Source organism: Tachypleus tridentatus, chromosome 7 (assembly GCF_004210375.1).
Source record: "Tachypleus tridentatus isolate NWPU-2018 chromosome 7, ASM421037v1, whole genome shotgun sequence".
NCBI lineage: Eukaryota > Metazoa > Arthropoda > Merostomata > Xiphosura > Limulidae > Tachypleus > Tachypleus tridentatus.
In genome coordinates this window covers 20,168,377-20,189,635 of record NC_134831.1, presented here as the reverse complement: position 1 = coordinate 20,189,635, position 21,259 = coordinate 20,168,377, and the positions used below count along the sequence as shown (strand labels likewise).

The window sequence follows — 21,259 nt, the reverse complement described above, 5'->3', positions numbered from 1 at the left end:
TTTTTCAACTTTTATTGAGTACTTTACTGTGAAAACTCTAGTAGTTGGAACTTCATCTGTTTCAATGTGAACATGAAACCAGAGTTGATTTCTTACTGACAACTGTTACACTATTAAAAAAAAAAACAATTTTACACATACAACAGTTAAACATTTCACAAGTTAACCCTTCACTAAGAGTGTACTTTTGTGCATGTCATAAGATCTTAATGAGTTACATTCACAATTTAATGAAACTACTTTTTTATCATGGTATTACACTAAGTATATAAAAAAAGCCTAGCAAAATATCCATATTTTAATGACTTATAAGTTTTAAGTTCTTAATTTTATAAGTCAATATTAAAAATATCCAGTGGGTCACAGACAATTTTGTTTCAAAGTCAAATTTCACCCTGTGCCTTGCAAGTTTGGAACACCATGACTGTGCTCTTGGATGTATAACTTTTTTGATACTTAATTCATTATGTAGCACCAAATATGTTAAGTAGAAAATTATTTAGTGCAGTAATAACATTATTTTAAAAAATGCAGGGTTAACTGTCATTGACAGTTAAAGGCAAAAAACAAATGAAGATCAAGGTAAGTACTTTATTTCATGCATATTTATAAAAGTAACTCAAATGTAAAAACAACAAACTTTTTAGATTAGTTAGTATTAAATTAAATTAAATAATAACAATTTCTTATGAGGTACATTCATGCAATGAAGTTCAATAGCATAAAGTGATTTACAACTTATAATGGCACAAATAGTAGTTAGACAGGGTTCAAAGAGCAATGAAACAATAAACACTTAAGTACAAATAGATGCATACTGTAACAAGTTTTAAAGCTGTTTAGGATAAACAAATGTAGTTTTGTGTTACAATCCGAAGCCACTCTACAAACAAAAATAGATACTTTACATTTATTTTGATTTTCTTTTGGTGGTTCTGAAATTGGTCAAATTTAACTAACTTTGTACAGGGTGTTTGGAAAGTCCCTGTGCACTTATATATCTATTAACAGACATTTTTCAATATAGAATACAGGAGGTAAATATGAAGGATCATTATAAACAATGTTGAAAGTGACCCCCGTTGGCATCAATACAGGCTTGGATCCTTCTTATTTTGTTTCTAAACACAGTTATCAGTTGCTGGCTTGAAATAGACTGAATAGACATATGATTACAAAACTGCATAGTGACTTTCCCAACACCCTGTATAAAGTTAAGGTAGAAAAATCAGCAAATAAAATATAGTTTTACTTTTAAAAATTTTTGAAGTTTATTTAGAAGGTTTCAGAGGTTATGCAAATGGAAATCACTTTGCATTGAGACTAGTGAAAGAGAAAGAGAAATAGACAAATTGTTAGTAAAAATACTTCATTAAAATATCCGATTTTTTATGTACAACAGACTTGTAATGTTTACTAAAATTTGTCAAATTTTGTGAAACTACATATACTGTAATAGTTAAAGTATGGAACATATAATGAGTATTAAATGGTTATGAAGCAGCTCAAACTGACCTCATTGTGAGTGAATATTAATAGTTCTTCTACTGTTTTCTTGTGATGAAGTTAAAAAAACCAACAGAAAATCATATAAGAGCTTAACAAGATAATTTGATAAGTAAGTAAGTAAACAAGTAAAGACCTTTCACTACATCAATACTGCTGTTAACTAGTCTGAAAACAATAACCAAAATAGTCTCAAACTAACCTGTTGTTGATTACATTGCTGCAAATTTATGGTGTTTTGTGGCTTTGGGGCTGGAATAAGGTAACTCTGGAAACCCACAGTTGTAGTGGTTGTTCCACCTAATCCAAGGTTTCCACTTAAAATGCTTGTGGGCCCTGCTTCAGATACATGCATCTGGTTGGGAGGTTGAAGTTGGGAGAAACTCAGATTCGACATCTGTGCTGTCAGGTCTTGTATTCTAACAGTACCACGGTCCTGTGTCTTGTGTGAGTAATAGGAAATTCATCAGACTATTAAATTAATTACCAAAGTAATTATTATGGTGACATTTTCTTAAACTAAACACACATTTTAATTTTTCAAACTAATGATACAAGCAGTCAGTAACATGCTTGAAACACACACACTATGCTGACAACGGGTACTTGAGTCGAATATTACTAATTCAAAATCTTTTACATGTAGTCATTTTTATAGTTCATAATAATTATAATGCTAACAAATACCAGAACCATGCCAATCTATGTAAGCATCTTTAACAAACATTTTGGAATTACACATATCACACCTTCAGCAAATCTATGTTATTATTTTTAGTAATTATGCAAAGACTGTTCAAATCTATGAAAATAACAAATTGAGCAATCATTATTATAATTACTAATATAAATTATATAGACTTATTGAAGGTGGAATATGTCGATATGTTGCATTGGTTTTTAAATGAGACACAAAACTTGAGAGCTTTCAAGTAGTTCACTATTCTTCTTCAAGAGAATAAAGGGCCTTTTTTAAAGAAACATTGCAACTTTTTCTGTGATCTTGTGTACTGACTTTATGTCAATGTATGTAATTCTGAAGTGTTCATTAATCTTTTTATTAGGGTTGGGTGGAATTCACCCAGGTTGTAACCATGTGTGTAATTATACTATGATTTTTGATAATGTATGCAAATGTTTACAAAATTTTCAGGTAAACATTACAAGGCTTTCATACACAAAATATTAGGTTTATGAATTAACTATTAAGACTTTTTATTAAAGATTTTATCATAATTTTTTCTTTTATTTCAGAATGTTAACTATCCAACTTGCAGAGTAATTTTCATTTTAATATTAAAAATACTTTTATACCAGAACAATTTCAAATTTCACATGTGAAATCTTTATAACATGAGAAAAAAATGTACATTTTATCTGCTATTTTCACTAAAAATCAACACCACTGTACATATTTGGTAAATTTTGCCTATCTTGTAACAACCATAAAAAATTAGGAAATAAATATAGATTATGCTTTTTTATTTCTAAAATGACTACAAGTTATAACACAAAAACATAAATGTTTAGTCTAATTGATTAAGTCTCATAACATTATACATTTATATATATATTTATTATTTTTTTTATTATATTGACCTTTCAGCCATTACTGGCTAATATCCCAGAAATTACAAAGACATGGCACACATGCACTCTTGTTACCATATCCAAGAATATCTTAGTTGTGTTTTAGTAGATTAATACTTTGTAAAATATAGTCAAATTTCAGTTATAATACATTATACACATATACAACTTTTTGCTATTAAGAAACTAATTTTTAAACTTATTTTTCTTAAAACATAGAATAGTAAATAATGAAATAAAGCAAACAATTATCTCTTCTAGTTATAACCCTTGTACTTAGTTGTTGCTTGTCAGAGGTTGCTAAGCCTTTTCACACATGGAGAATGGGAAATGAAATAATTTTTTAGGTTTTTTACAAGGATTTAAATCATAAATTATCATATCAATATCACAGAATTCCATTACAGTTTATTATATATGTAAAAACAGCTGGTTTGGGTTGAGTGTTTGTTTTTTTTAATGTAGAGGAGCAAACAACATTTCAACCTTCTTCAGTCATTATCAGGTTCACAAAGAAAAAAGAGGTAACTGACCAATAGCTGACCACATGTTTGAATGGGGTTGTGTAACTAAGTGTAGGAACGTAGAGGGTGTGCTTAGATCTTTGAATATATTTTTTAATATAGGTATAAAGGTGTTCCTTTGTATTGGTTTATTTTCGGTTTGAGTTGTTGTATAAGTAAGGCTTCTTTAATTTTGCATTTATGTTTGTTTATTTATTTAGTATTTGGGTGTTTCCTATTGTTAGGTTGCGTTTATTTGATTTGCATTGTTCAAAAATGTGTGAAGGTGACTTTTTGTGTTCTTTGAATCTGGTTTCCATTTTTCTACTTGTTTTTCCAATATAGAAGTTGTGGCAGTTATCACATTATATTTTATAATGTTCATGTGGTGTTTGTCAGTGTAATTTTTACATAGTACAGACCTTAGTTTTGTGCCTGGTTTTCAAATAAATTTGGTATTAGCTGAAATGTCATATTTTATTACTAGTTATTGCCAGATGTTGGTTATTTTTCTGCTGATGTCGGGAATATATGGTATGGTATGGTATATGGTTTCCTGATTTTTTAATTCATGGGATATATTTACTTATGTTAGTTGATTTTGCCTTTTGTCTAGGTGTGTGCATACAATGTTTTCTATGGTTTGTGGAGGAAACTTATTGATGTTGATGAAGTATTATTTTATTTTGCCTAATTCATCATTAATTTTATCTGGTAAGCACAATTTTATGGCTGTGCTTATTTGGTTTCTTAGTATGTTGAGTTTTTGTTTTGTTTCGTTTGCTGAGTCCTAAGGAATGAATAGTCCAGTATGGGTGATTTTTCAGCAGATTTTTGTTTTAAATTGTGTATCGGTTCTTGTAAGTTTGAGGTTAAGAAATGATATTTGATTGCTTTATTCCTGTTCACATGTGAAGCTAATGTTGGGATGTATCAAGTTAATGTGATTGAAAAAATTGAGTGTGTTCTGTGGATGTGAATCCCGCAATTGTGTCATCTACATATCTGTACCAGTATAGTGGTGGATGTAGTGCTGTGTTAATTGCTTGTGTTTCAACTTGTGTCATAAAAATATTGACTAGAACTGGTGATACTGGGTTACCCATGCTTAAGCCATATATTTGTATATAGTTGTGGTCACTTAACATGAAGTTTGTCTTCATCGTAGTGAATTCTATGTGGTCAGCTATCGGTCAGTTACCTCCTCCTTTCTTTGTGAATCTGACAATGACCGAAGAAGGTTGAAATGTTGATTATTACAATTTATTAATGTCAGTAACTAAGCTTTATTTGGATCTAAAAAAATATGAAATTTCAAACAGGCTAAAAAACTCAAATTACCAGCACAAAGGTTTGTCTTAAAAGAAAGTGTCATCATCAAAATGACAACACTGTGATATTTGAAAATGGCTGGTACAACAAACTGGGAACATTCTGAGCTTTTGACTGGTTATTCACAAGCTATATATAAAAACAAGTGAACATATGGGACCATTTCAAAAAATGGAAAGAGGTGGATAGAGCCACTTTATTTTATTTAATATATTAACAATATCTCAATAAACAGAAAATATAAGAGGTTTTTATTTTATATTCTAGTTTTTCAATATTGGTAATTTGAATTCATAATTCATAAAAAGCTATAAACTTTGTTTTTTTACATCACCAACATCTAATTTGAACCAATACTGTATTCAACATATTACACATAAAAATTGAGGTTCAGGTGTGTTTTTAATAATCACTTTTACATTAAGAAATTACATAATCTATAATATGAAAAACTGCATTATGATTTACAGTTTGATACCAAACTTAAAAACATAAATTTATAAAATAATAATTGAATAAAATATTGAATGCAAGTCAACAAACTGGATGACATAGCTTTTGACCTATCATTTGTATGGAAAGGATTAAATATCTTTACAATTATTACTATGATTTACTATAAGCTCTTTTTTGTCCCTTTACAATTTTATGAAGTTATGAATTATTATGACTCAATTTTCCAATAAATTCATCAATTAATATAATGTTGATTCATTTCATGAATTTTTTTTAATATTATGTAAGAAAAATTCCATACATACTGAGAATTTTTATCACTTAAATGAAATTTATATTCCACAACTTTTTATAACTCATTTATATTTAAACTTAGTTTTAATATTGAGCAAAATCTCACAATACCACATGAATCCAGATAAATCAGAAAACTTTTTAGATCTTTTTAAATTTACTAATTGACTATACTGTTATCAGATAGCTGAGGAACAAATACACCTAGACCTTACCAGACTTGGAGGTCTGTGATCTGAGATCACTTGCCCTGTAGGTTGGGTAGGCTGTTGGAATTGTGTGGGAATACAAGGTATGTATATTATAGCAGGGTTAGGAGAAAACAATGCCACCTGTTGTTGCACTCGTGGTAATGTTGCAGAGGGTACTGAACCAGGTACCTGTTGATTACTAGATGTGGCAGGCACCTGGGCAATAGGAGTTACCATCAGCTGTTGAGTTCCAGGTAAACTACATCGAAATAAGGATCCATCAGGATTGACGTATGGAATTCCTAAAAAAGAACAATTCCATATACGTTAGATGTTATTTGTATAAAACAAGACAAATATGAAAAATGTAATTGTAACCTACAGTTTGATACCAAACTTAATGACTCAAATTTTTAAAATAGTATTTCAATAAATAACAAAGTCAACAATTATCTCTTCTAATTATGACCTTTGTACCTGATCACTGCTTTTCACAGGCTACTAAGCCTTAAGAAGTTTCACATGTGGAGGACATGAAATTAAAAAACTTTTATAGGCTTTATATAAACATTCGAATATCCATCAAGTACATCCATCTGGCTAGTACATTATACATTAATTTCTGACACAATTTACAATACAATCTGCATAACAGTAATATGAAATTGTTTTTTTTTACAGAAAAAATAAAATCTATTGATCAACTATGGGAAAATTAAATGGCATAAAAGAAATTCTTTATGAATTTTCCACAGTACAAAAGTGCTTAAAGAAACTATACTCTTCAAAACAAGAAATGCAAAAGGGATATTTTTGTTATTTTAAAGAGAAATATATGTAATAACGTTACAAGCTCAGAGTATGTGATGTTACACGTGTTAAGGCACTGATTGTCAGACCAAAATGACAATAAAAGTTGTGCACTTTGAAATGTTCGGAAGAAAACAACATGGATCCTATTTTTTGCCAAAAGCCGCATTCGTGTCCAATACATCTGTTTCAGAGATCTGCATGTTCTGCAAATGCAACATGTGCAAAATCCCTATAAAAGTGACGGGTTCTCGGTTTCCATAGCTCAGTGTTAAGCCACCGACACACAATACAGTTACGCCAAGACTGACTGAAGCACAACAGATTTGGTGGTGGCAGCATCATGATGTGGGCTGCCATCGCCTACAATTCCAGAACAGACCTTTTGCACATTTAAGGGAATCCGTGTTTACCACGCAGCAAACTACGTGGTGGCAGCATCATGATGTGGGCTGCCATCGTACAATTCAGAACAGATTCTTAGGCCCCATGTTCAACCCATCATGGTGAACGTCAACTTTTTTCATCATGACAACGCCCGTCCTCACACAGCCCGACTCACCACTGTCTTCTTGACACACCACAACATCAACGTTCTTCCCTGGCCCTCCAGATCACCAGATTTAAACCCCATCGAACATCTTTGGGAGGAGTTGGACTGATGTCTGCGACAACCTCAACCCCAGATTCTGCCTCAGCTTGCAGCAGCTTTGCAGGCTGAGTGGACAGCCATTCCACAGGATGTGATTCGTCATCTCGTCGATTCCATGGGTAGGAGATGCCAAGCAGTTATTGATGCTCACGGGGGGCATACTCGTTATTGACGTTGAGTGACGTTAAACTTCATCTAGTGAGCGTGGACTTCGCCTTTGCAGACTTTGGATGTTCAGCAGTGAATGTGCAAAGTTTCACACATGTCATACAGAACTACCCAGAATAACCTTGTTAACAATTTGTCTCATATTTTGCCTTTTGTGTTTCTTTTTTTGAAGAGTATATAATTTGAATACAAAAGGATGAATATGTTATATTAAAATGATTTTGAAGCCTTACATCATCATTACAGTCTATGCTGCTACACCTAATTAAGCTATACTTGAAACCAGCACTGCACTATTTTCATTTTCAAAAAAATTCAATCATAAGCCTGTCAAGTCCAAAGTGCACCACTAGTTTCTTGCTTTACATTATCCATTTATTTTATAAGAACAATAGTTGGTTTGCACTGAATTGCTTAGATTACTTTCAAGCATGTTTCAAGAACATTTTAAGCACTCTAAGAATGTTTTTCAAACACTTTTTGGAAGCTAAAATCTACATCAAAGTTTGTTCAACAGATGAATGTAGATTAAAAAGAAAGACATTATTCATTGTGTTCAACTCTACAACATGCATCAAAGTTAGATATATTGATACTATTCTATTATAATATTTTAAAGTACTTTCGCAAAAAAGAAAACCCCTTTTCAAACAATTTTCAAGTCCATTCACAATTTCAATGACTTTAAAGGATGTACAAGCACCATGTTTTTAGACCCCATTTTAACAGTACTATTAAACAGAAATCCACTGGTGCTTAATCTGTCAAGTGGATTAGCATGTCTTCATAAAGAATAATGTGAATACCTATTTGGGCTGTTTGATAGAAGCAATGGTTGAATGGGGGCCATAATTTGTATCCTTATCTTACAGAACCCATAAATTATTGGTGTGATTTCCAGATGAATATCCTTGTTGATTATTTTGCATACTATAATGTGGGCCACATTATATAACCATTCTGAAAGTGACAAATGTTTGACAACATTGAACTACTTATAAATTCCAAACAATGCAAAAATAATACAATACCAATATATTGCATTATACAATGACTTCATATCTACTTCGGTTTTAATGTGACTTGCTGATTTCCATGTTCACAATCCTTTTAATTTAATATACTCAATCCTCTGTAGAAACTTATTTCACTAGTATCGACAAAACAACTTTGGTAATTAAATATATGCTACAGTTATATACTTGAAGTAGCTTACTTGTTGATCCTATACAATTTTAAATCTAGATTTCATGAATGTGTTACTATTATTCATTCACCTTAATTTACCTCATAATGAACTATGGGTAATCAATTTCAATTACATTATCCACATGCAAGCTGTAGTAATTAACATGACTTTGATTTGTAAACGTTAAAGACACTTCGTGTCATTTATTGGTTTTCTTTTCATGCTGTTATAAATCCATTTATCTATTGAGATTTTAACAAACATTTTATACAAGAGATTAAGTTAAAAATCTTGATACTTATTTTTACAAAAAAAATTATTAACAACAAACTTGAATTCTTTAAAAATTTCACCTATATATTATTTTTCAAATTAAACTGATAATATACCAAATGTTGATCATTTAATAAAAATAATAAGTTGACAAGTCCAATATTTAAAACACAAACAATAATTTATTGCATAAACTTAAAAGCAGGAATATAAGACTGAAAACTTTCTAATCATTTTCATGGAACATGCTCCACTATGATCAGAAGACAAGAAATACAAAAGACAATCATATATATACCAGGTATATCTATGTGTACAAGTTACAACACTTGCTTCCATTTGTGGCACCAGGACCTAAATCTCTACTGAAAATATTTTTAAAGCATTTCTAGCAATTCTCTTATGTTTAATTCTTTAATTTTACTTGTTTTGGTATGTTTACACTATCTCAATCAGTAATATGTGAAGGTTTGCCCATGAGGTCACTTTTATCACATCATTTAGGAGACATTTTCATGTTTGATGTTGATACTTGTGCACTAGAAACATGAAGTGTAGGTATGATATGTGAATTAAAGCATGATAACAGCATGTTAAGAAGCATCTTGGTTCAATCAGTCCTATGATATAATTCACTTTAGAAGTTGAAGAGAAGGATTGTTTAAATCTTTTAGATGTTTCTGTAAAAAGAAAGTGTGGCTTTCTCTTTACTTCTGTACACAGGAAGCCATCCTCAGTTGTCATGGCACTACATGCAAGATCTACTCACTCTTTATGACAGGAAATGTCCTAATGTTTGTATTTTATACATAAGACCTTTATTATCTCAATTCACATAATGAAGGTTTAATGTTACAATTTAATTATTTAAAACATATAGCAACTGATAGAATTTATCAACCGACTATTATAGATAAGATTAATAAAAAAAAAACACTGTAATGAATTACAAATATTTGAATGTACCAAATTGTATAGAACTGAAAAGGAAAATTAGAAAAAAAACATGTCTGCCACATGTTTCAGCATAGTCAACTAAAATAGGTAATGTTTTCAGGATAATAATAATGACAAATAATCTTTACTACTCAGTAATTATTAATGATGTATAAGATATAACTGAAGTAAAAGATATATGTGGAATATACAAAACTTCTTACAGTTATGGTTTAAGTTATATAGAACAGACCAACAGAAATGTTAAACTTAAAATCAGAGAACACAAAAATGTTATTGATAAATTAAAAATGACATATTTTGCCTTAGCAGAACATGTGGTAATCTCTTTAAATATCATTGATCAGACAATGTAAAAATTCTTAAAGAAATTAAATACAAAAGGATTTTGAATAGAGGTTTAGGTCCTGGTACCAAGGAAGTAAATTTCTGAAACTCAACTTAGTAAATGGTACCATTGTAAAAGATGCATATTGTACATGGACATTTACACATTATATAAATAAGTTTTTTGATGTCTTTCTTGTCTCCTGAAAATGGTGGGTCCATATCCAGATTCTGGATCACTTTCTTTATAATGGGGAGATAGGATATTTGTGGCTTTGGGTTAATAACTGTAAAATGTGGTTGGATTTATACTAAATTTCATGGGCACATTACAGTTGAAACTCCTCATTATAGCACTACAAAAACTGATCTGAATCATTGATCATTCCATATTTTAGAAGAATTATCCAGTAGGAATGAATGCAACCTCAAAAAGGAGTGACAAGACTAAAACATGCAATCTTTCCAATTGCTTTAGTTTCAAATTTTAACTAAAAGACACAATCCCATTTTCATGCAAAATGTTAATAGAGAAATACAGTCTAAAACATATAATGAAAGGAATGATTAATATTTTGAGAATTATGTATTGAAAACACATGATAAAGGATTGCTTTGCAAACACTTATCAATAATTAAAATAATCTATATACATTTCAAAATAGCCCTAAGCAAAGGTGTTGACAGGAGTATAAGCAATAGTAATTTTTGTTTAATCAGCCTTAGAACTAAAATGAGTTGAAAAACAAGGACATTTAGGAAATTAAATAACCTAACTGAGACAGTGGATTTATACACTAGCATTTGATCTTCTGAGAGATTGGCTGGAAACATTTCAATGGAGGTAAAAACTGTATGTTAAATATATGAGTACCCTATCTGGAAAGTTAATGAAACTTCCTTTGGTACTTTGATAAACAAAAATGACTAGTAAATTTTGCTTTACTAGTGTTTGGATCATGAAAATAAATAAATAAAAAAAGAAAAAAGTTGGCCATTTTTCTAAATCCCAATTAAAATCTTCATTACTTTGAGCAAAGTACCTTACTTTATTAATCATGTGTTAAAAACAGACGAGATTCACTTTTACATGTTTTCTTTGTAAAAACATCCTTCATAAACTGGCTGGGAGTCAAATAAAATAACTGTGATGTAAGTTTGCTGGAAAGTTAACATTTTCCTAAACTGAAAATGTATTTCCAGTAATACTTACCTTTACTGACAATATAGCAATTTCTTGATCTCCATTGTTTTCATTCTTTGTCCATCTAAGTATTGAGAATACTTACTCCAATCTTTTACAACCCCCACTTGAATGCCTTAAGTAAATTCTAATTTGCAAAATACTCCATCAACTTCAATGTGCTCTCTATCTAGGTTCTGTATAAAAGTACCAGAAGACAAAGCAGCTTTTAGTGAGAAGGTAGGGCAGGAGAAGCAAGTTTTATTGGAAATAAATGTTTGGGTTACAAAAATGTTAACTACCAAAACAGAGTTACTATCTGCTGATACTACAGCTAGAATTCCACTCTGAAAAGGTGGAGGGACTGGTGCACTCATAATCCGTATTGAAAGCATCTGCATAGAACAGCAATGTATCAAGATAAAAAATGGTACAAAACCAAGGAACCTCACTATATCTAGAAAAGGTACGCTTTCCACCTGGAACTTAGTTCCCATTTCAAGGTGGAATAGAATATAAGTAATCATCAGTTTAGGCCAGCACAATCAAATAATCAAGGCTCCACAACTCAAGGCTGGAACTGAGGGATCATGGAACCAATATCACATGTTGGTGACTAGAGCTACAGGCATGGAATGACAGATCACATATGCCATACTCAACCAAATGAACAAAATTAATCTGGTCTGGAATTATGACCATTCATTCTTACTCCCCAACCAAGTAAACAAGGAGTGTTCTGCTTGTTTCTGGAATTATGGAGATGACATGGAACCTATACTCAGCCAAGGACTTAGAATGGGACCACATTTGAAAATACGAAGAGATGGTGGACTAACTTCCATGAACAATATACAAAACTGACATTGATAAAATAGAAGAGCCATGCACTCCTAAACTGGACAGTTTCATGTCAGATCTGAACCGAAATTACAAGTATGTTTTTGCAAAAGCTGGTGCAACTCTTACTGGTAACTGGAAAAAACATCCAGGAACCCTAGTAGAAGGGCCCTCAAATTTACCCTCTCATCTAAGAGTAAAGGAACACACTCTTACAGTCTGGAGGAAAAGTCTCTGTCCACCACCCAGTGACTGAAATGAGATATGGTGATCCAAAGGATTGGAATATATATATACACACACATAACAAAAAATCAAATTCACTGGAGAGCATGGGTTATATTTAAATGTTATGTATTAATATTAAATAATAAGGTGATAAAATACTTACCTAATTGTGGGTTCATGATTACTGTGCCAGGGGGTAAGGAGTCAACATTAGGTATTGTCCACATTAAAGGCTGACTAGAATATGGTACAGCAGGGTCAGAGTGCCCACTGGGGTTGGTAGAAGTTAACTGCATTGAAATCTAAAAATATAATTTAGGGAAAACAATATTCAACTCAAATATTATACCGAGTTATAAATAAATTAACAGTCCTTAGATAATATAAGTTGCAACATAACAATCACTTATGTATTTTTAGATTGAATACACCATTTACAATATTTTGAAATCAAACTACAACTTTTTACCTTTTACTGAGGTTGTGTAAATAACTTTTGTGTTTCCCAGCAGGAGCCATATCAACCAATATGGAAATATTATAAAGTGTAACTCAAAATTATAGATGCTAGTGTTGAACAATTTAAAAACTAACAAACAATATACAAGTTGGACTTGATATGCAGTCTATTCTATCATTTGGATATAAACTCAAAGAAAATATCTGATATTAATATCTATACTAATTCAACAAAAAATTATAAATTATAGGTGTGTTATATACTACTCTGTCATAACAACCTTATGTTTCTTCCTGTTTCATATTATGAAATTACATACTGGATAATTAACATAAACTGGATGAAGAGTAAACAAACCGTTCTCTCTCTATGAAAGAAAAACTTAACCAATGCTCAGAAATATGAAAGTTGTTATGAAATTAATGACTTAGACCTAAAGGTAATATTTAATATAGATTGTAAAGCTGTATAACTATGACCTTTTGAGATTATTTGTTGTTCCTGAACTTGACAAACATTCCTATACATAATTTTGTTAATTTAGCTGGCAATAAGAACCAGTATAGTAATCTTAAGTATAGGTTTAAAAAATAATTATGGGCTAGCTTGTCTACACCATTTGTTAGAAATTTTCTATCCTTATATTTTTGAGCATTGGTTAAGTTTTTCTTTCATAGAGAGTGAACATATTTGCCAGTAATTACCTTTGCACTGTCAGATTACTTACAGTCAAATAATGTATTGACATACACTTTTTGAATATAAGTAATCTGACAGTGCAAAGGTAATTACTGGCAAGTATTCAGTTTGACTGAAAAATGGATGCAGCCAAAGTGTCAATAACTTTAGTGAAGAATTTTTTATGAGCTTTGAAGAAAATTTTTTCCTAAATAAGAAATAAGATTTTTCTCAATAAATGTGTCTAATAACATATAAATATTGAGAATTGCATCAAAATGAGAATAAATTTAAGATACAAAACAAATACAAGAAATGTTACACAGACACAAAAAGTCAAAAAGACCAATTTATTTAGGAATAAAAAAAAAACAAAATTAAAGAATGCAAATGTAATTAAAATGAAACTGAACAATGTGCTAGTAATTTAAATATATATTGTTGTTCATAAACTGAGAAATCAACACCAAAACTTTATAATACTTGGTTCAGCAACAATAATATTACTGTCATATACAAATATATTGTGTCCATCACTTCAAAATTTTCATGGCTTTATAGGATTAAAAAATAACAAGAATATCTGTTACTACATGTTTCTGAAGTTTTAGGAAGTAGACTAAAAGGTAGAAGTCACCTTCAAATAACAACCACAAACCATGTATCCAACTTCTCAGTCTGTACCATTTTCAAAGACTAAATACCTAAAGCTGATGTAAGCACTCTTAAACAGAAAGTAAAAAAAGTTTAGACTATTAAATACTTGCAATATGTTACAGTTACTGACATTTGAGAGAAAACAAGTCGAAGAATTTGAAAATCTTGCGACATAATTATGAAAACACTAGTAGGTAACAAATTTGCAAACATGACTTGTTAATTTAGATTTCTTATGATGTATTAGTTAAATATAACAAATTATGAAGTACATTTCAATATAAAATTGTTTTAATTAAATCCTAATGTACTCTTTTTTTGAAATTTTGAAAAATAAATATTGCAATATAGTTTTTAAAGAAAAAAATTATCTTTGTTGTAGATTTTTACCTTTTAATATTACTTCCTATAGTTTTCTGAAAACTACCACATAGAGGTTTTTCTTACAATGCTGTAAATTTTATCTCTGTTTCCTTTTGAATAATAATACATTCAGTTTCATTGTGTTTACAACATCAATATCATATGGAAGTTAATATTTTGTAAAGCTGTTGATCAGAAGGTTTCATTTAATATACATTAAGAAATTTTAAATGTTTTAGGTTTATTTATATATATACACACTTTAAATTTTTTTCTAAGATGTTCTTTGTCCACCTAAGCAGTTACCTAAAGTAATAAAGATTAATGCAATCTAGGTCTAACACTGTGGCCTTGGATGAAATAACAAAACACAAATACAAAATTATTTAACTAAGCCTAACTTGTTTTGTTCCAAAAAAAACTTTTCCTAACACATAGTTCATTCTAAAAACAGTATAATTCACATGAATGAGGTATGAAATATTAAAAAGCTTTTAAAAAACAATCATGATTTTCCTTGTGTGGAGAAATGTTCAGAGACAATGTTTCTTCTACTAACATATCACCAAACTAACGTTTTGTCATTTTGATCTGACCTCCAAAAACCTTACTAAATTTACAGCATTAGTAGCACTCTTACAGTTTAAAAGAATGAGGGAAGAGCATTCATGACATTTTGAAATCAGCAGCCTCAGAGTTTTTGAAGATGAAATACAGAAAACTGTCCCATTACAATTGAGGTTGAGAAAAAGTTATTGGCCAAAACAATAAAAGTGTCTCATGCATTTAAGTTAGCATTATTCTGTTCCAAACCATCATAAAATCAATACTTTATGAATACCATATTATCCAAAGAAAAAGATCAGAGCTTTTCCAAATATTAATGATTTCATGGAAATTTGCTTAAATCAATTCTACATCAAAACTTGCAATTTTCATTTTTGTCCCTTATAGAAAATAAAATGAATAAAGTCTATCTTACTTTATAAATTTCAGCTTGAAAGTTTTTGCTTTTTTTTAATGTGTGTGAAAATTAGCACAAGTTCATTTTCTGTACTATTTTTTTACTTGAACGATGCAATATTACCCTTGAGGCAAACTGTACCCATTTGGACACAAGTGTGTTAAATATTTTCAATAGTAGCAATGGAAGTACGTTTTGCACAATCAAAATAAGTAATGCTTCTTTAAACACACTATTCAATAATAAAACATGTACCACAGTTTCCTGTTACCAGTCTCAACCAAACTTTGTGAAATAATAGTTTGAAACAAGGAACATGTTAATGAGGGTTCACAACCCCCTTCACCCACCAATATTGCTTTTGTTGCAGATTTATTATCCTTGACAGAAGTTAATGTTAACTACATTCATAGATAGCATCACATTGTTACACAAAAAAAAGTTTTATTAAATTTTCTATAACACACACACTTTGGGGAGGGGGAGATCACACAAGTGCCTGATATATCTCAAGAGTACTCTAGCACACTCTATGGAGGAATGTAATGGGGAAAAAAAAAGGCCACCATTATTGTGATAATACGTAAACACAGGCGAAAATTCTACTACAACAGCCACCATAAGGTTGATAGGAAGAGTCATTTTTTTGAGTTATACACACTTCCTACTTTGACCTGTGACCTTACAACTTCATCTTGTAAAACACTTCAACTAACGACTACAAAACACTGTGGAAGAACATTAAGAGCTGGGTGTTGAAAGTGGATAACAGAAAATACCTCTACCACAACTAATATGGTCATTACCTTTTCATACCAAGTCACTCTGTCCATAATACAGTGTACATCATGTTTTAACTATATATATATTGAATTCTTAGAGCTTATATAAAACATTTGGTGAGGTAATAATGAATCCTGTAATATGTTATGTTATAAATATTGTGTAAAAATTGGGATTTTGTTATGTTATTTTTCATATAAACCACCACCAAATTTGTTTAAGTTCATAACATGGACAAAGGATGAGTACCTCACCTTGTGACATTACAAAACACACCATATACATTGTGAGTTCTTGAAGTTTATACAAAAACTTTAATAATATGTTATGTTTTAAAAAAAATTATGTGAAAGTTACAATTTTTGTGTTTTTTATCATTAACATCCACCTCACACTTGTCTAAGTTCATAACCCAAACAAAGGGTATTTCAGTTTGTTCATATATACAGCCATTTCTACATTTTAAAAACTAACAACTCATAAAAAGGCCTGGCATAGCTAGGTGGTTACGGCATTCGACTCATAATCCAAGAGTCATGGGTCTGAATCCCCATCACACCAAACATGTTTCCCCTTTCAGCCATGAGGGCATTATGATGTGACAGTTAATCCTGCTATTTGTTGGTAAGAGTAACCTAAGAGTTGGCAGTGGGTGATGATGACTAGTTGCCTACCCTCTAGTCTTACACTGCTAAATTAGGGACAGCTAGGCTAGTGTAGATAGCCCTTGCATAGCGTTGTGTGAAATTCAAAAACAAACAAACTCATAAAATTCATCACATTTGAAGCACACATACAGTTTCAACATAAAGCATGATAAATATTGAATGTTTCTGAACTTTAACAGCTATATACTATGTCATAAAGTAACGTATATGTAACCATTCACCTGAAAACTAAGCTTTCCTCAATAGTTGTTTAACAATCAAAAACAAAGAAACACGTAAAATTCATCTCATTTGAAGCATACATACAGTTTTAACATAAAGCACGATAAATACTGAATGTTTCTGAACTTTAACAGCTATATACTATGTCATAAAGTAACCTATACGTAACCATTCACCTGAAAACTAAGCTTTCCTGAATAGTTGTTTAACAAACACAGATCTGTGAATTAAGTTACATCAGAATTTCTATATTGTTGTTACATCATCTAATTAATTTCACAAAATAGGTAAATATAAAGAAAAGCTTGTATTCAATAATTAAGGCAGTTTATAGATCTCTATTCAGTTTGAACAAATGAGCATGAATTCACAGAAGAACCTGGGCTGTAACAGTTATTACCAATAGATAATTCTTTACGTAAAGGTACACAGCATGATGAAACAGTAATAATGCATCAACCACCCACATCTGATGTGCAAATGAAAGGTTTTCTTAATTTGATAAATTATGTTACAAGGAATAAAAATTGCATGATGATAAAAATATTGTCAAGCAGTAAATTACAATAGAAACCAAAATATTCACCTGGTTGGTGGGAGATACAGATGTTTGGGTAGCTACAACTGGGAGAGATAAACTGATTTTGCTAGGCAGATATGAACTTGAAGCAACTGGCGTATTTATGGATTCTACAAATATGATGTTAAAATCATTAGTATTTAGAATGTGTATTTCAAAGAACTATATAATGTATTTTAGTTTACTGATGCAATAAAAACTTTAGTTACAAAACAGAAAACAAAAATCTAAGATAAAAGATCTGACCAAGGATGTTTTCTACATAAAATTATTTACATTATATCAAGTATGTTCTTTCCAATGAGTTCCAAAAATCTGGTTTCCTTACCATTCATTCCTATCTAGTTAAACAGCAAAATGTTACTAGAGACTGGGATTTTGTAAAGATGAGTCATGATTTGAAGGAATTTTATTCAATTTTTAAGAAGTTCATCATCAAAAGAAATCTGTATTAAGTTCCAAAAACTGTGTGCTGCACTGAGCAACTTTTATCAAACTGTACAAACCAGCTGTAGTGTTTTAACCACTGATATAATGACTAACAACACCCAAGAATATACAATTAACACTTTTAAGGATTAATTTAAAAACTATATTTATATTTCACCAAACCAAAAAGACAAACTGGTTTATATAATAAGCACCCAAGTAGCACATACAAATAAATAATTAAATAAAAATATATACATGAACAATATCACAGTTAGACTGTGTTTGAAGTGGGAGGAAAATAGGAAGCAGGATGGTTTGTGAAATTTTTGAAGCTGAGTATCATATTTCTTGTTTTTCATGAGTATTCATTAGTTATCATTACAAAAGTAACCAAAATGTTAAAATCAGAAACTTATTTGGTTAGGTTACTGGTTACACTTAAAAATTATCCTAACCTGATTTAAATGATTGAGAGAGAGATATTTTTTCCACTGGAACTTCTCTTGTAGGAGCTGATATTCCTCCAAAACTACTGGCTTTTGTTATAACTGGTTTGACTTCCTCAACTGGAGGAGACAAATCCTTTGTCTCAGATTCTGACTTAACTAGTAATGGAATTTTATTGATCGTGGTAGTGTACTGGCTGCTTCCCTGTAAATACACAATAGTGTATTAACCATATATTTTCAAAAGAAATTGAATATACAAGATACAGTCAAAATAATTTAAGCTAACATATACATCTACTATAAAAAAAACTATCCACAAACACCTGATATAAATTAATGCATTAGACAACTAAAACTTATAATGAATAAAAACTCCATTGCATCATTAGTTGGGTAAAGTCAATTTTAACAACATTTTCATCTGCAATTCAAATAATATCTTACAATTCAGTGCATATATAAAATAAGTTATAAAAATAATAAATATCATAAAAGTAGCATGCAAGTCATATTTTAATTCTTTTTTGTGAAAACTAAAACAATTATTAAAATTTTTACCTATTAGAAAAACTCAAATGCAATTATTCTACCATTACACTGATTTTAATAAGTCAGGAAAAAAACTTTAAACACTTGAGAAGAAGGAAGTACCTATCAGAAATACATTAAGATCTTTAAAACTGTTTTCTCTTGAAAAAAAAAAAAGAAGCAATAGAAAGGATCTAATTGAGGTGTTTAAATTGGGAAAGGAATTGACAGTGTTGATGCATCACGAGTTTTCATGCTTAACAGTCAGAACAGTTAGAAGAAACAAGTTAAAAATCTGAGCAAGGTAAGAATTATTTTTAGCTAACCCTGTTTAATTTTTCTAACATGATGGTTAGCTTCTGAAATGGGGCTGCTTTCAGATGCTGTGGAGGCAATAAATTTATATGAGTTTAAGAGAAAGTCTGGTAACTATATGAATGATAAAAGTTGGCTCAAGGTTTTTGTAAAAGTTACAACAGTTTAGTTTAGTGAATGGGAAAAGCCAACAAGGACCAACAGATACCTTGTTGTTCCTAAACATTATGCTATGTTACCAAAAAAGAAAAATGAATGAATAGTTCAATATAATCCATTTCAAAGCTGCTAAACAGGATAATGACTCCATTAAACATTTTAGTGCAAGTAAATTCAGTTAGACATTTCATAAAATATAACTGTTCAAGGAGGCTTTATTTATTAAAATGAAAATTTAGTACAAACGTAATTCTATATATATATATATATATATATATGGGAAGTAATTTGCTCATTAGTCAGTAAAGAAATTTCCAAAACCAAAATTTTAACAAGCTTTAAAAATCTATAAAAAAATTATGAATTTAACAAAACCAGCTATGTAGTTTTGGGTGAAAATACGTTTTTGAAAATTGAATATTTTGCAAATCATCGACTGGCTCCACCTTTAGGAAAAACGTACAAAGTTAAAGCTTAAAAGGATTAATACTGCATTATTCAGGAACAAATAAGAAAACGCTTTTCAGTTTTACAGTCTTTACCTCACACTTAAAATTTCCCTCTACTTTAATTCCCTGTTTATTGGGCTTTCCAGAGCTATCAGAGTCTGTACTACTCCAAGGTCGAGGTTCACTTGTCCACCTTATATCTTCTTGACTTGAACTTTGCAAACCTTCAACAGTGTCTTCCTGTTATAATTAATATTTTTAAACACCTAGTCAAAATTATTTTATACAATGTCACAGATGTTCTAAAAATTAAACAAAAGTTCTCTGAAATTTCCAGAACCTTAATTTTGGCATAATGTTGTGTAGAATGTCTTAAGGTCTTCAAAGCAGTATATATGTTACTAAATCTACAAAAGAAGTTTACAAACTGACATCTTTATTACTTTAAATAATATGCATACTTTATTTTTAAGTATCTTAAAATTTTAAACTCTTTTGACTAAAATTAGAACATGGAAAATGTGTACCAAGTGCTGACCATTTTACTTCTAAGATAAACTATAGACTGCAGAATACAATATTAATTTATCCAAAACATTATCTATTTATCCACAATTGAAAATAAAACTTTCAAAAGCACATAAAATATATATAAAATAACACACATTCAATAAAAAGCAAGTAGTGAAACAGGTGGAAAGGTTTATATATACTGATATTCTCGTGTAAAAATATATCAACATACTTTACAATAACAAGTCAATAAAAATTACTTATTTTTAACTTCATGTTAAAATTTTTCACTTTTTTGCATGATTCATAAAATATGTTTTTCCTTGGATAAAAAAAATTACATTTAGTCAAAGTAATACTTTTACACACGTAATGGGAAATCATGTTGTCATACAAATATTAATATCTTTTAGCCTTCTGATACCCTTTCAAAATTACAGATACAAACTCAGAAACTTATCCAACTTCTAAACAGATATTTATCAGGAGTTAATGTTTGATGTTACCTGTTACAGCAATCTTTTGTAAACTTACTACTAA

At 30.2% G+C, this 21,259-nt stretch overlaps 1 protein-coding gene across 10 annotated transcripts in view; it reads right to left on the bottom strand.

Moving 5' to 3' along the window:
* LOC143255253 (uncharacterized) overlaps nucleotides 1–21,259 on the bottom strand; it is a 108,587-nt gene that overhangs the window by 14,642 nt on the left and 72,686 nt on the right. For all 10 annotated transcript variants that reach the window (XM_076510631.1, XM_076510639.1, XM_076510635.1 and 7 more), the window contains 6 exons: nucleotides 20,300–20,446; nucleotides 18,762–18,957; nucleotides 17,881–17,984; nucleotides 12,663–12,801; nucleotides 5,897–6,174; nucleotides 1,709–1,948 (listed from right to left, as the gene is read on the bottom strand). In XM_076510631.1, coding sequence (XP_076366746.1) covers nucleotides 1,709–1,948; nucleotides 5,897–6,174; nucleotides 12,663–12,801; nucleotides 17,881–17,984; nucleotides 18,762–18,957; nucleotides 20,300–20,446 — 1,104 coding nt within the window. The remainder of the gene's footprint in view (nucleotides 1–1,708; nucleotides 1,949–5,896; nucleotides 6,175–12,662; nucleotides 12,802–17,880; nucleotides 17,985–18,761; nucleotides 18,958–20,299; nucleotides 20,447–21,259) is intronic.